Below are 16,541 nucleotides of genomic sequence, written 5' to 3'. Positions count from 1 at the left end.
TATCTATATGTCTGCAGAATGTTTAAGAAATTAAAATGAAAAAAATGAGGAGGAGGCTAACAGAACAGACTCTGAAATTTCAGTTGGTGGAAAACATTATGGTTGAATTTATGTTGGACTACCTGCAACCTATTAGGTGGTTGTAATTAAAGTACAGCTACTCATAGAGTAGTGGGCTGTAGTTATCATATGGTAGCGAAACATGGTAGGTGCTCTAATATATTAATGTGGAACCAATTTACACTGGAAAAAAAATTAGTTCTAATTTCAGTCTCCTGGTTCAAGTGCAAGAAAGATGTATAGAAATGTTTGCATATGTAATGGATTAGGAATGGGATGTAGGCAGAGAAGGTCAAACCAGTGAAAAAAGGCATAATGTTGAAGTTATTATTAACAACTGTTTATACAATTTGTTCAGTATGAACACCAGAGACATTGATGATACGCTATACAATGCAAGATTTGCAATTGGTGCCCAAAATTGAAATAATTTATATCCAGCCTAAATCAGTTCCGCTTGAACCCATTAGGATATCTACCAAGTTTCACTGCCATACGATAGCTACAGCCCACACTGGATCTCTGTGAGTGGCAGTACTTTAATTATAACCACTTGTATCCTCTGTTAAGTCTGTTTTATACTGGTTTTGGACACTAGATTCATAATGAGAGTATTAACAGTGTTGATGACAATGCTGTGTACTACATTTTTTCTTCATACAGGAAGGTCGTATTCCATTGCATATCAGTATTAAAAATTTGACACAGGCATTATTCTCTATGACAGTATGATGTGTAAATATTTTCACTGTTGTTGATAAAATTTTTCATTTGACTGCGTGCAGCATATAATTTCAAATCTTATTAACTTACAGTACGAAGGAAGTGTCTGCTAAAACATTGTCACATAAGCTACTGAAAGTTGACAAGCTCTATTTTGTAAAAATTGTGTTGGTATATTTTTACAATTGTGCCTGATTTTCTGTGTGTACTGTTATCTTTTACAGGAGTATATAGCCAAACATTTTGGTTTTATGCAGAAACAAATTGGTTATGATATTTTGGCTGAAGATACAATTACAGCTTTGTTGCACAATAATAGAAAATTGCTGGAAAAACACATTACTGCAGCAGAAATTGAGACATTTGTTGGACTGGTGAGAAAGAACATGCACAATTGGGAATCACGTTTCTTGGATTATTTGTCAGATTTATGCATATCAAACAAGAAAGCTATTCCAGTAACACAGGAACTGATATGCAAAAGTGTTCTGAGTCCAAAAAACTCAGATATTCTCATTGAAACAAGGTTAGGCCTTCCACATCATCGACAAATAACAAGCATTGACTTAAAACTAACCCCTCGTAGTAGTTATTGAACCATCTTATTGCATGGGGTTACATTGTTTAACAGAAAGACTTATACAGAAGAAGACAGTACTATGTTTCTTTGAAAGGAAGACTGAAGCTGTAACATTCTCCTGGTGGAGTGTGATGGTGTAAATGAAGACACTAAAACTAATTCATTGATTCATTTATCAACAGTTCAAATATTTATTTCGCATTTTGCCTGGCCAAGTGCGAATGAGTCACATCTGCACCAGTCATTTAAGTTAACCTGATAAAACATCATATACAGTGAAAATTGTTTAACACAAAAAAATCAGTTAATGCGAAATAATACTACAGTTGCAACAAAATCCCATATGACATAATACTTTGTTTTTCTTTTAACACTAAACAAAAATTATTTAACGAGTTTAATCTTGGATGAACAAATCTGTCGGCCTTCAGCAGTCATGATACCACTCAGATTTATTAACTTTCCTTTTTGTTTGACCAAAAAAGTAAACAATTGTTGTTGTTGCTCATGCTATGCTGATGTTTCTCTTTCGGTACTGGTGTCATTGAAACATTTCATTCAGCATTCTGATTTAATGATGAATATTTCAGACTTAATTAAGTGTCTGTCAAAAAACTAAGGTCCAAATAAAAAATGGTAAAGAGTGTGGCACTGTAACAAAAATTAAAAACTGGAATTAAATTATGACAGTGTTGGAATGCAGTGTGTTTGAGCCAGAGAAAAAGTTTATTACAACAGCTAAATACACAGATGGAGACTGAGCTGCTTGTTGGTTTGAAACAAATGAGGTCTCAGTACGGTAGGATGTAATTTGCAGGGGTCTGAAAATATACGTAGATGATACTGAACAATTTTCTGAAAATTTTATGCTGAAAAGGACACTGCAACAAAGTATAACAAATTAAAAAAAAAACCAACTATATACAGTCTTTCAAAGCATGGTATATGCCTATAAAATTAATGGAGTAAAATATGGTTAGATCAAAAATATAATATTGGTCTCTTCCCCCTCCATTTTGTGTTAAATGCTTTTCACTGTAAAGTGAGTTGGGTTCCTTATTTTGACTTATTTCACAGGATCAGTTACGGGAGAAGACATTAGGGAGAATTTGTATATTCTCATTCTGTCCATTCCCCAATCTCCCCCCCCCCCCCCCCCCCCCTCTCATACAGTTGAAGACTGAAGGCTGATAGCCTGCATCTGCACCGCTAATCATCATTGAAAAGCTTTGCTGCAGATTTCTGATAAATTAGGTTTCTATATTTCATATGAAGTTTGCAGTTAATAATTCATAATGCCAAAGAACATTATATATTCAGCTTTAATTCATCTGCTACTAAGATTTTATCGAGAAACATAGTACTTTTATTTTATGATGCAGTTGTAATTATTGAGTGAAATGTCACACCTGTGATAGTTCTTAGTATTCCCTTTAATTGATGTTTAGAGTTTGTATTTGCTAAATAGTGTAGATTTTAACATCTTGTGTAGATATTTTAGAATGCAATCAGTTTTGAAAAATACACTGAATACTTGCATGTTACCTCTTATTGGATGTATACTCTGCCATTAAATGATTTTTGTAAGAAATAGTTTATTCAGAATAGAGGTCTCCAGAATGTTTATTTGATTTTAAATCAACTTGCATTTCAACCTTTTGTTGTTGTTTTGTATTGTTTGACTGTTATGACTGAAGTGTCATGGAATGTATTACTTCAATACTACTATAGGAATAGTCATAGAATATTAGCATGATATATGTAATTAAAAGAATATTGTACCTTCTCTTCCAGAAATGCAGCATTATAGCAGTTTAATTGCTTTTTTGTAAGCTTGGCCTTAGTTAACTAATCCAACTTACTACTAACAATTATGATCTAGACTTCCCTGTTAAGCAGTGCTTGGTAATTGTTGTTACTTGTCATTACAGTTCTGTCGCTCTTTGCATTTCATTTTTCAATAGCAGTGTTCTGCAGATAAAGTGAAATATTATTTCCAAATTACATGGTAGAAATACTATTTCTGTTTGCCTCTTGACCTCTGCTGGGGCTCAGCTAGTAATGGCTGTAAACATAAAGTCTGTACTTATTTCAGTGAGTATGTCGGGCATAACAATTGTCATACATTACAGAGAACAGTAGTCTTGGCTTAACGTCCTGAATCTTGAGGAAAGTGCTAACCTCTATAAAGAAATCTCAGTGTCACGGTATGACATGTCCTGAGGGGGTGGGCAGTTGATGAGGCAGAACATTTGTTGGCAGGCAATATTTAGGACATCTGCCACATGCTAGTTGGCCATTAAAATAGCAACACTATGAAGGTGGCATCCAGTAAGTGCCAGTTAGCACATTGTGCATTACATGCTTGGATGTGCAAGAGTGTTACACTGCAGCCGAACAAAGTAGGTAGTAGTTACACCATCTTCATTCTGTGTAGAAGGAAAGATTATAGACAGTGAGTTTCTCATTCAGAAATCATAAGTTATTGTTGTTTGTTTGTTAACAAAGTGAAGTTGTGCCTCTTGAAAGAACTAGGAAGATCTAGCGGCACATATTATAATTTTGCTGCTGTAGCCTCTGAAGACTGAGGTTTATTGTTCTGTGTTATTGCTGCTGGCTTTGCTCGGGAATAGAAATCAGTGGGTGCAGGAGGGCCATAGTCGATACTATGCTGGATCTCAACAGTCCCTCGTGACTAGTGTCTGAGAGGACAGGCATATTTTTGCGTCAGCTGTGTAGTAACATTCAGCCATATCGTGTACTTCAAGTCAGGAAATTGACTCGTTTGCTCTGAGATAAGTATCCACACAGACAGTGCTACCACATCTAGAATGTCACAGATTGTGAGCATGACAACCATCATTGAGGTTTCCCTCGACACGGCAATGGAGCAGTGGAGAGAGACGTGGTGCATCTTATGATGTTGGAGACGAGAATGGCACTTCATGATCTTATAGGATGAGTCTGGTTCTGTGTATGATGCTATGGTGAATGTATTCATATGTGAAGGCTCTGTGGAGAATAAACGTTGCTAGGTCGTATTCGTCATTGTCATATGGGTCAAGTACCTGTTTTGAGATTTTTGGGGGTGCCATTGGGTACAAAAAGACCACCTCTGGTTCACATAGCTGGTGATTTGCAGATCAGCCATTACATTTCTGACGTGACACATTAAGGCATGTAGCTGTGTATTACCGCCAACGTCCCGGTGACATTACATTTTGACAGTGTAATTCGGTACTATTATTGCCTGTTCTTTCTCGACGTACCTGGACACAAAGGGTTTTTGACCGATGTCCTGAGCTACAAGGTCTCCAGATTTTTCACAAGTTGAAATCGACCGATTCAGTTGCTGAGGGACTGATATGCTACCACTCAACAGCCACTATGATTGATGAAGTTTGGCATAGAATTGAAGCATCATCAAATGGTATACCTGTATTTTTCATCCAAGCCCAGTTCAACTCGTTGCCCAGCTGGGTTAGAGCCACTGTTGCTGACTCTGTGTACTAAATTTCTCACCTTTTATACCCTCATATTACCTACAAATTTAGTCATATATTCCCACATATACATCTACAGCCATACTCCACATTCCACTGTACAGTGCATGGCAGAGGATATCCTGTACCACAACTAGTAGATTCCTTTCCTGTTCCACTCACAGATAAAGTGAGGGAAAAATAACTGTCTATATGCCTCCATATGAGCCCTAATTTCTTGTATTTATCTTTTTGGTCCTTTGGCAAAATGTATGTTGGTGGGAGTAGGATCATTCTGCAGTCAACTTCAAATGCTGGTTCTCTCAACTTTCTCAGTAGTGTTCTTCGAAATGAATGTCTTCTGCCATCCAGGGATTCCCACTTGAGCTCCCGAAACATATCTCTAATACTTGAGTGCTGATCGAACCTACTGGCAATAAATCTAGGAGCTCACCTCTGAATTGCTTTGATGTCCTGTTTCGATCTGACCTGGTGTAGATACCAAACACCAAAGCAATACTCAAGAATAGATCACATTAGTGTCCTATATGCCATCTGCTTTACAGATGAACTGCACTTTCCTAAAATTCTCTCGATAAACCTAAATCACCCATTTGCCTTCCCTACCACAATCCTCACATGCTTGTTCCATTTCATATAGCTTCACAGTGTTGTGCCCAGACATTTAAACACTGTGACTGTGTCAAGCAGTACATTACTAATGTTGCATTCAAACATTATGTGTGTGTTTTTCCTACTCATCTGCATTAACTTACATTTTTCTACGTTAAAAACCAGCTGTCATTCATCACACCAACTAGAAATTTTATCAAGGTCGTCTTGTATCAACCTACAGTCATGTATCTTCAACACCTTCCTATACACCACAGCATCATCATTGAACAACTGCAGATTGCTGCCCATCCTGTGTGCCAGGTCATTTACGAAGTGCTATCCAAAATTTTTGGGACTGGTGCTGCCATCTGTTGAAAACCTTACGTTTGGACTAACAGTCACCATCACCCTCGAAGTAGTTCCCGTCCACACGTACACACTGGTCCCAGCGCTTCTGCCACTGATCAAACGTTTTCTGGAAGTCCTGTTCTTTGAGGGTGTTTATCACCGCCAGAGATGCTTCTTGAATCCTCTCTAGAGTGTCGAACCGATGGCTTTTCAACTTGAGTTTCAGTTTTTGGAATAGTGGGAAGTCGCAAGATGCCAAATCTGGTGAGTATGGTTGGTGAAGTACAACTGCCATGTTGTTTTTTGCCAAAAAGTGTGAGCATCATCTTCGACGTCTGTATGGCGGTCCCTGAACCAAGCATGCCACTCAAACACACATGGACGGCTCATGCTCTGTCTCCCAAACACTTGCTGAATCATTGCAAGGAGATCCATAGCATTTTTCACAAGATTCGCACAGAATTTGATGCACACGTGCTGTTCTGTTCGCGGATCCATCGTTAAATTGCCACATGGCAAAACACAGAGTATTACGGAAATCGCTGTGGACATGCAGCATGTCCTCCGAGCTGAATGCCACTCCGCTCATTGACTCATCAGATATGCAGCTCTCTCCAGCTAGCGGTGCAAAGATCTACTACTCCTACTTTCCAGATGGCAGCAACAGTCCCGAAAAGTATGGATTCCACCTTGTATGTATATAGAAAATAGCAATGGTTCTATCACACTTCCCATTCTTTGCTCTCCTTCCTGGTGTAGCTGTTTTAATGGCCCGCCGTGTGTTGGCCTTGCTCAGACGTGTATGGCTTTGCGTGGCAACATGTATTACCCTTGATGCCAGAGAAACACTGTAGGATGTACCAATTGAAATGAAACAAACTCCCATAGGAGATTATTGACCAGTGAGCAACCAGCTGAGGGAATGAAGGAAGACTGTTCTTGAAAACAGTTATCTTCAAATGATATTTCTCATTGTATCGGGACATGACAAATGCTACGGAAAGTATTTCCACGTAGTACAGAGAGATGGTGAGTGTCATCTTTTTTACATCCAGTAAGGAGTAGATGAGCTTACAGGGAATATGAAATCTTGAAGGTTTCCAAAGGGGAACCCTGTCAGGTGAAACAAATGTTAAGTCTTAATAGGTAAACCACAACTCACATTGTGGTGACTACACACAACACCCTTAAGATTAGCAAGCATATGGTAACACACAGAGATATTACACATATTCATATATCCGAACTGAAAGATAAATGGGAAGAAAAAGGATTTTTAGATGTGCACAGTATCGTAGAGAGAGTAAACAGAATTGGTGAAAAGAAACAGCAGCATTCATTCTTACCTTTGACACTTTAACTTCAGCTGGGTACATTGAAGTGTGCTCTGTCTTGGAGTATAGCCCTGTATTCCAAATACCATATGTTGTTATAGCAGTGAAACATTCATACTTGCTGCAAATGCATACAGAGACAAGGCAACCTACAGAAAATGTGGATGATCCTCCCCTCTAGTTAGTACAAATATTGCTGATATCCATCCAATGCGGGCTAAAGACTGATGTATTTGTTGAGCAGTGAAGGGGGGAGAAAATCGGGGGATCATAGTTCACTAAATGACGATCATTTGGTGAAGAAAGGAAGGTATTTAAAGCAATGCAATTTTCAATTGTGTGCTTTATAATTTGCGTCAAAAACATTAACTCAGAAGAATAAGTATAGCAAATTTGACGTTTAACACAAGGGTGTAATAAGTTTCACCTTTGTCGTTCATGAGGGCCTGCACAAGTTTAAACTGTGCTGAGCTATGCAACTTGCAACATTTGACACTCGGGCGCTGCATAGCTCTGACTAGTGAGGAGGTAACCCCAGTAGTCAGGTAGTGTGAAATGGTGCATTGACACCACCGAGCATTTGGTGATGGAGGAGTGAGGTGCATACACACATGTATAACCACCTGATGGATAGGTGGCTGTGATCTCTTTAAAGTGATGGTGGTGAGATCTGTTTGATTACAAAGAGCGTGCCAATAACCACACGAATTATGGCCCTGATAAGACGCAGAAATAGCTTGGTTTCCCCAAAGAAAAAGAATTGAAGAGATGATGGTTCATATAGAAAACTGGACTGTGAAATCAAATAGAGCATTTGCAGACATAAGAATTCGCTTTTAACTTTTTCCTGATGTAAATCCTACTATCTTTAAACGTTCCCATCTGAGAAACCACCACCGTATTTCTGTTTGTATTACTGCTAACATAACTAGCAGAAATGAAGAACTGCCTCTTACAGATATATTCATGGGCCCAGACAGCAAATACAGAAGTACACAAAGCTGACCACCACCCAATATGGATGTGAACAGGAATGTCTAATGTTCGCAGTATTTGTGTAGTAGTGGGCTGCCTACAACATGACAGTTATGGAGCATACTTTATGAACACTGCAGGGTGCCCTTTTTACTCGAGGCTTTAGCCAGTTTGGAATTATGCAGGACACTGACTTGTACTCCTAGTGACATTTGTAAACATTCATTTTATTCTATTTTAGAGACATCAATAGCTTCACTTTAGACCAGGATATTCCAGCTGGAGTACCCATCCGCAGTCAATGGTCAGAAAATGCTGATGTGCAGGCAGTTAGGGTGCCAGTTACTTGCAGGCTGAGATGGACAAGCAACTATCTTGTGTGCTGGCACATGACAATGTGACTAATGACTTTATGACAACATAACAAATACAGTTATAAAAGGATGCATTCAACAGAAAATTCAGCCTTTGTAACAAATACCTTCAGTTTATTATGTTTATGAAACATGACGTTTCCCAGCCAAAATTAACACTTGTGATACAGAGTGGTATATAGTCTTGAGAGGACTGCCTTGAATTAGGATTGATCAAATGCATAAGTATCTCATATGCTCCAATTCTGTGAATGCTCTATACATTCTCATCAAGAGTTACCCAACAGAGAAAGTTGTCCAGCATATTCAGGACACCCTACTCCATTTTAAGCCAGAACATCACATGCATCTGGGAAACTGAGTGGTTGAAAGTACAAAAAAAAAAAAAAAAAAAAAAGGATAGTTAAACAGACAATCTGTTCATGGGAATCTTCTACGAAAACAAACACCTCAACAATATTACACACAAGGCATTGCTGCCTAACATATGACTCCCTTCTGTGGTGAAAGAAACCAGTTGTTTGTGGAGCTTGTCTGTACCAGATTGTGTGTGCATTTTTAAAAACTAATTGCATTTTTTATGCTGGTAAGAGGCTGCCCTTAGATTTGACATGGAACCCACAATCTATTTTGGATGATGGTGAGGTGTGACACAAATTTTAAAGTCCCTTGTGTGTCAGTAGCCCTTACTAAACTGATATGGAGGACATTTATTTGTTACAGAGTGGGACATTCATCTGTTATTTTGTTAGTAGGTAGCCAACAACTGTCTGACTTGGTTTGTTAGCAGGTCTTTTCTTTATAGAAGGCAAATTATTATTTACAACTGCTTCATGTTTTCAGCACATTGTCTTTTAAAGGTCCATGTAATGAATACTTTACCTAATCTCTGATTATTTTGTACAAGGATATTGATGACAGATTGTTAAGCACCCCCCAAAATAATAAACAATTTGTTGTATTCTTTCAGTGTTTCAGTGAATAAAATTTTTTGCACCTAAATTCAGGTAATTTCGATCCCTTACTATTACAATTATGGTTGTACTATTAATTGATTATTTCTTATGTGATGATGTGCTAGTTTCTGATGGTGTAACATACTTTTTGCGACATTTTATACCATCAAAAGATACAATGACTTTGTCATATGCAACATTATAAATAATTTCAGTATCATTATGTGAGTATGACTTTAATAAACAGTTATTGATAACTAGTTTTTTGTGTGTTATTGCTACATAACATGTGTTTGCGGCCATTCATTATAATATTGCTCCATCCATCACACTTTGTGACCACATTGATAGGTAACGTTTCCACATTTCTGATTACAGTTGCTTTCTTTATCTAACAAGTAAATATTATTGTAAGCTCAATTTTTTTATTTGACTGGTATTTCTTACTTTCTGTTTTTTATTGTGAAACCCTCCATAGGTATGTGCCTTTTAATTGTTCTCTTACCTGCCACCTGTTTAATTTGAAATGCACTTACAATCATGTGTATCGTACTGTGTACAATATGTTGTGTCGTTTTAACCATAACCTGTTTCAGAATTAAAATTTAATCAGGCTGTGTGTGTGTGTGTGTGTGTGTGTGTGTGTGTGTGTGTGTGTGTGTGTGTGTGTGTTTGGGGGGGGGGGGGGGTGTCTTTGTATTTTGTCATAGAAGAATCATTGTGAAATTCTATATTCTTGCTGTAATCCTGATTAAAAACTGAAATATATGTACAACCAGTTTTTCATGTGAATGCTAATGTGTAAGTAGTTATTTGGAAAATTATTTTTCGTGGGTGTGGTTAAGATCTTCATAATTTAATAACTTCCATTTATATACTTTGACTACAGAATGATGAAAACCCATTTGGAAGTTGAAGATAGGAGCATCCTTGATGAATCAGAGGGAGAAGTTGAACCTATTGTCACTATTGAAGAAGAGGAGGACGTGTTATTACTGTGGAACAATAGACAGGTACATAGATGATAAATTTTGTGTTTGACGCATTACTTCATTCAACACTTCGTGTAAAGTATTGTGAGGCTTTCTGCGCCTTTAACCTAAACTGTTGAGCATTCTTGTCAGTTTCTCTCCGATTAACGTTGGAATTTGTATACAATTGTGATTAGAAATTATTCTTACCATTGTTCTTTCATAGTGTTCAGGCTGTTCTAACCATTTATGATTATTATTTGTAAAAACAAATATTGTAGTTGTAATGCTTTTGGATTAAAGGAGACCATACACTCTACGGCAGAAGCATTGAGTCGTCTATAAGCGCACACAAAACAAAGAACACATTCTACATTACACACACAGACACAAATGCATGTGCCCCCCTACATGGTGCTTGCTCAACAAACAGTGACAATGCTGTATTTTATGGGGTGGACTGGTTGTGGTAGGGGTAGTGTGAGATGGGGTGGGCAGATGGAGAGGGTCTGGGGCCGATGAGTAGCGGCTTGGAGGGAGGAAATTGATTTGATGCCTAGGAATGTAAGAGGTAGGGGTGGCAGTTGTATGGGCATGTAATGCACAATTTTAGAGGCAGGTGGAGAGTGATACATGCTGAAAGTCATATGGGGACACGAATTGGGTGGGAGTGACAAGATGCAGGAAGGGGAAACTGTTGAGTGGAGAGTGTAGGGACAGGTCATTAACTGAGATTGAGGCCAGGATGATTGTGGGAGCGGAGGATGTGTTGTAAGGATAACTCCCATCCTTGTAGTTCTGAGAAGCTGGTGTTGGAGGGAAGCATTCAAATGGACCAGGTTATGAAGCAGCCATTGAAATTGAGCATATTGTGTTGAACTGAATGCTGTGCCAACAGGTGATCAACTTTATTCTTGGCAACATTTTGGTGGTGGCCATTCGTCATGGTGTACAGCTGGTTGTTAGTCGTACCATAATTTAAAGCTGTACAGTGTGGAACACCTCCTAAAGTGGTGTTCCATTCCCCATCCATCCTAAACAACATATTAGTCCATCCCTGTAACACTCATGTTCTCAACCTTTTGCCACAGGGATCATGTCCCTGTGGAAGGCCAAGGAGCAAGACCTGCCCAGTTCACCCACTCAACATCTCCTACTCCACTCCTGTCACAGGGTTGTTCTATACCATCAGAGGCTGGACCACCAGTGAAAGCTGCCATGTCATATACCAGCTCAGCTACAAACACTGCACAGCTTTTAATGTTGGTATGACTAACAACCAGTGTCCACCATGACGAATGGCCACTGCCAAATTGTTGCCAAGAACAAAGTTGACCACCCTGTGGCACAACACGCTCAATTTCAATGGTTGGTTTACAACCCAGGCCATCTGGGTCCTTCCCTCTACCACCAGCTTCTCAGAACTGTACAGTTGGTAGTTATCGTTACAACACATCCTCATTTCCAGTAATTGTCCAGGCCTCAATTTCAGGTAACCCACTCTCACTGTACCCTCCACTTAACAGTTTCTCCTTCCTCCGTTCGGTCACTCCCTCCTATTTTATGTCTCCATGGTGCCCTCAGCATCCGTTGCTCCCTACCAGCCACTACAATTGTGTATTACATGTGTAGCTCATATACCTGCCACTGCTATCCACACCACAACCAGTACACTGGTGGGAACACAGCCATTGGCACTATCAGTGCAGCTGGCACCATGCAGAGGTATAGTGTGTGTGTGTGTGTGTGTGTGTGTGTGTGTGTGTGTGTGTGTGTGTGTGTGTGTGTGTGTGTGTGCACGCACATGTGTAAATCATTTTTTTATTCTAGCTCGTCAACGGAAAACTCCAAAAGTTGCAAGTTTCCTTTCTTTTGTGTTTGCCAGTCGACAGCTCAGCACTTCTTCAGTCAGTTTCCTTTAATCTAGTATTTACATTCTACAAAAACTTTCTTACATTTATTTTAGTTGTAATATTTATTCTTGTTCCCTTATATTTGTGTTGTTGTTCCTGTTGGGGTCTTCAGTTCGAAGATTGATTTGATGTAGCTCTACATGCTACTCTATCCTATGAAAGCTGCTTCATCTCTGAATAACTGCTTCAACCTACGTCCTTCTGAATCTACTTTCTGTATTCATCTCTTGATCTCCCTCTGTGACTCTGCCCCCCCCCTCCCCCCCCCCCCCCACACACACACATTTCCCTCCAGTACTAAATTGGTGATCCCTTGATGTCTCAGAATGTGTCGTATCAACTGATCACTTCATCTAGTCAAGTTGTGCCACTTATTTCTTTTCTCCCCAATTATATACAGTACCTCCTCTGTAGTTAAGCGATCTGCCCATCTAATCTTCAGCATTCTTCTGCAGCACCACATTTCAAAAGTTTATATTCTTGTGTTGTCTGAACAACACTCCAGACAAAAACCTTCAGAAAAGATTTCCTAACACTTAAATCTGTATGTGATGTTAACATATTTCTTTTCTTCAGACCATTTTTCTTGCCAGTGCCAGTCTACATTTTATATCCTCTCTACTTCGGCCATCATCAGTCATTTTGCTCCGCACACAGCAAAACTCATTTCCTATCTTCATTGCCTCGTTAGCTATTCTTATCATCTTATATCCTCCTTTCATGACACTGTTCCTTCCGTTTAACAGCTCTTCCAAGTCCATTGCAGTCTCTGACAGAATTATATTGTCAGTGGCAAACCACAAAGTTTTTATGTCTTCAAGTACCTACTGCAATTTTTCCTTTCCTGCTTGCTCAATTTACAGATTGAATAACATTGGTTATAGGTAACAACCCTGTCTCACTCCCTTCTCAACCACTGTGCCACTTTCATGTTCTTCATCTCTTATAACTGCAGTCTGGTTTATGTACAAGTTGTAAAGTCTTTCACTCCATGTATTTTACAACTGCTACCTAAAAATTTCAGAGGGAGGATTCCAGTAAGCATTGTCAAAAGATTTCTCCAAGTCTATAGATGCTATAACCACAGGTTTGCCTTTCCTTAACCTATCATGTGAAATAAGTCATAGGGTTAGTATCATTTCGCACGTTCCTACATTTCTCTGGAATTCAAACTTATGTTCCACGAGGTTGGCTTCTACCAGTTTTTCCATTCTTCTGTAAAGAATTCCTGTTAGTATTTTGCAACCATGACCTAATAGTTTGGTAAAATTAACACCTGTTAGCACCTGCTTTCTTTGGAATTGGAATTATTAAATTCTTCTTAAAGTCTGAGGTATTTTGCCTGTCTCATACTTCTTGCACACCAGATGGAAGAGTTTTGTTGTGGCTGGCTCTCCCAAGGCTATCAATGGGTCCGACAGAATCTCGTCTACTCGAGGGGACTTGTTTCAACTTAGGCCTTTCCCTTTCTATAATGTTGCCTTCAAGTTTATCTCCTTTGTATAGACCATCTATATACTCCTTCCACCTTTCAGCTTTCCTTTATTATTAGACATAAAAATGTTACATATCTACAGTTATTTTTCTCATCCATGTGTAATAGTTTCAAAGCTATGTTTTCAAGGTTCTGTTGTAATATATTTTCGAAAGGGAGACTGAAATTTCATTGAAAGTTGTAGAAGCAGAATCCATAATCTGTACTTATACCTAACATTAATCACATGCATGGTAAATTGTGTAAGGCCTTCCTCAGTCTTGAATGAAGCTCTTTGCTCTTAGTTATCCCTGATTAATTTATTTACTTTGCATCTTTTTAAAACTAATGCAAAATATTTACAGATGATTCTGCATCATATCTCATGGACTGTACACATGCCATATATAAATAATAAGATCTCTCTTACTATTACTTTATTTATTGAACTACAGCCTCTTTGAGCTATACATGTAAGGTTGCCTAGTGAGGTGGCCGTTGCCTGGTACACTGGACTTTGCCCATGGGAGCAGCATGATTCCAATCCCAGTTTGAGCTTCCAGATTTAAATTTTTGTGCAGTTTCCTCCTAAATCTCTAAAGTAAGTGTTAACATTGTCCCTTTGGTAACTACCCTTTCAATTTCCTACTCCCATCCATATTCAAATGAGCAAGTGTATTATCTCTAATACGTACATTAAACTCTGATTTCTATTCCTTCTAATATTCTTTAGAGAACTGCACAAAGAGTGTAACTTCAATCTCTTATTAATAATGCACTAGAGGCTTTGTTAGCTACTGTAGGTGGGACTATTTTTTGTTCAAGAAATATTGTTGGGCACATCCATGTTATTCATTGCTCGTGTATCATGAAGTGTGGCTATGATTCAGTTTTAAGCTTGGTATTTAGAAAATGGCACTTCCATTTTGTGGCTGGAAGAGTGTCCTTTTTTAATTCTTTTACTCATTAGGTAAAATTAGAGTACAGGCTTTCGTGCTCTGTAAAATAAACTGATTACATAAACCAAATTAACAAGGACAGTCCTGTTTCATTAGTGTGTCAAATTAATGTATGTTGTTACAAGTGAACAGTGATTAATTTGAGCAAGAGTGTATACATACTTGTTTTTCAAACTTTATGTGCAACTACTGTGTGTATGTCTTATTTTTACTATTGTTCTCAGTCTCATCATTGTCATTGCTTGTTGCAGAAATCAATGTCCGTTTCTGAACTGTCACGTGGAGTGAAGCTTGGAAAATGGGAAGATCAAGCAATATTGGATTATTACAGACACCAGCTGAATTTGTTTTCTAACATGTGCCTAAACAGACAGTATTTAGCATTAAACAATCTTTCTCCTCATCTCGACATTGATTTAATACTCAAGTGAGTATTCAACAGTCAGTTACTTGCATTATCGTAGATAAACTCATGCACCTTCAGTGAAGTGATGTCATATAGTGTTACACTATTATCAACATTAAACAACAACTTAACAGCCAGGAATGCTTTGCTCAGCTTATCTGTGGGAATACGCCATTCTGAAGCATAATCACATTCAAGTGCAAGAAAACTGATATAACTACCTAGACAGAAGCTTTTTGGACGAACCCAAAAAAAAAAAAAAAAACCACACACACACACACACACACACACACACACACACACACACACATATATATATATATATATATATATATATATATATATATATATATATATGAACAAACTTTCTTTACCATATTTACTTTCAGTATAATTTTGATATGCTAATCATATTTTACATACAGCAGTGTAAGTGTATAACTGAAAGTGCTCCAGACATTACGTACATAGCAAACTCATTTTTCATTGTAAATTCTGTGAATTAATCGAATTTCGTTACTTAATTTGAAAGTCCTGTAATATGTATTAGCTGCAATGGAAATCCAGCTATGATGTGAAATTATAACATATGAAAGAATCAGAAATTTTAACTATAATAATTTCTTTAAAATTGCCTATTAAAGACTGCAGAGCAAATACAGCAACTGAATCTGATGGCATTTGTTTCATTTAGTAGTACAAAAAGTGAAACTATGTTTAGCTTAATCTGCCAATATGTAAAAATATTTTTTTGCAAGTTGTAAAACGTGACATAAAATTTGACAATCTGCTTCCCAACTACACAACTGTCAAATGGCCATCTGAAAATATCGTGCACATATCTACAAAACAGGCTACTCAGGAAGTGTTTGATGATTGAGAAATGGCTGTGATGTGGTGGCAAAAAGCTCCTGTCACTTGACTAGCTGAAGTGTTAATTGCTGTGGTCTTCAGTCCAAAGAGTAGTTTGATGCAGCTGTACACACTACTCTATCCAGTGCAGGCCTCATCATCTCTGAATAATGCTGCAACCTACGTCCATTTGCACCTGCTTACTGTATTCATCTCTTGCTCTTGCTCTACAATTTGTACTCCCCCTCACACTTCCCACCAGTACTAAATTCAGGGCTAAATTGTTGATTCCTTGATGACTCAGAATGTGTCTTTATCAGCCAGTCCTTCTTTCAGTCAAGTTGGGTCAAAAAAATTCTAAAATACTTCTCTCCCCAGTTGTTTGCGGTGTCTCCTCGTAAGTTACATGACCTACCACTCTACTTTTCAGCATTCTTGTGTAGCACTTCGTTTCAAAACTTATGTTCTCTTCATGTCTGAATGACTATTATCTGTGTTTCACTTTCATACAAGGCAACA

The 16,541-nt window shown here is 38.2% G+C and overlaps 1 protein-coding gene across 5 annotated transcripts in view; it reads left to right on the top strand.

The window, feature by feature from the left end:
• The window catches only part of LOC126297631 (inositol 1,4,5-trisphosphate receptor), a 353,953-nt gene that overhangs the window by 100,774 nt on the left and 236,638 nt on the right, over nucleotides 1-16,541 (top strand). For all 5 annotated transcript variants that reach the window (XM_049988649.1, XM_049988651.1, XM_049988652.1 and 2 more), the window contains exons 12-14: nucleotides 1,008-1,309; nucleotides 10,337-10,460; nucleotides 15,016-15,191. In XM_049988649.1, the coding sequence (XP_049844606.1) occupies nucleotides 1,008-1,309; nucleotides 10,337-10,460; nucleotides 15,016-15,191 (602 nt within the window). The remainder of the gene's footprint in view (nucleotides 1-1,007; nucleotides 1,310-10,336; nucleotides 10,461-15,015; nucleotides 15,192-16,541) is intronic.

This window comes from Schistocerca gregaria, chromosome X (genome assembly GCF_023897955.1).
Source record: "Schistocerca gregaria isolate iqSchGreg1 chromosome X, iqSchGreg1.2, whole genome shotgun sequence".
Taxonomy (NCBI): domain Eukaryota; kingdom Metazoa; phylum Arthropoda; class Insecta; order Orthoptera; family Acrididae; genus Schistocerca; species Schistocerca gregaria.
The sequence above is the reverse complement of the archived record's forward strand: the minus strand, read 5'-3'. Positions and strand labels throughout refer to the sequence as shown.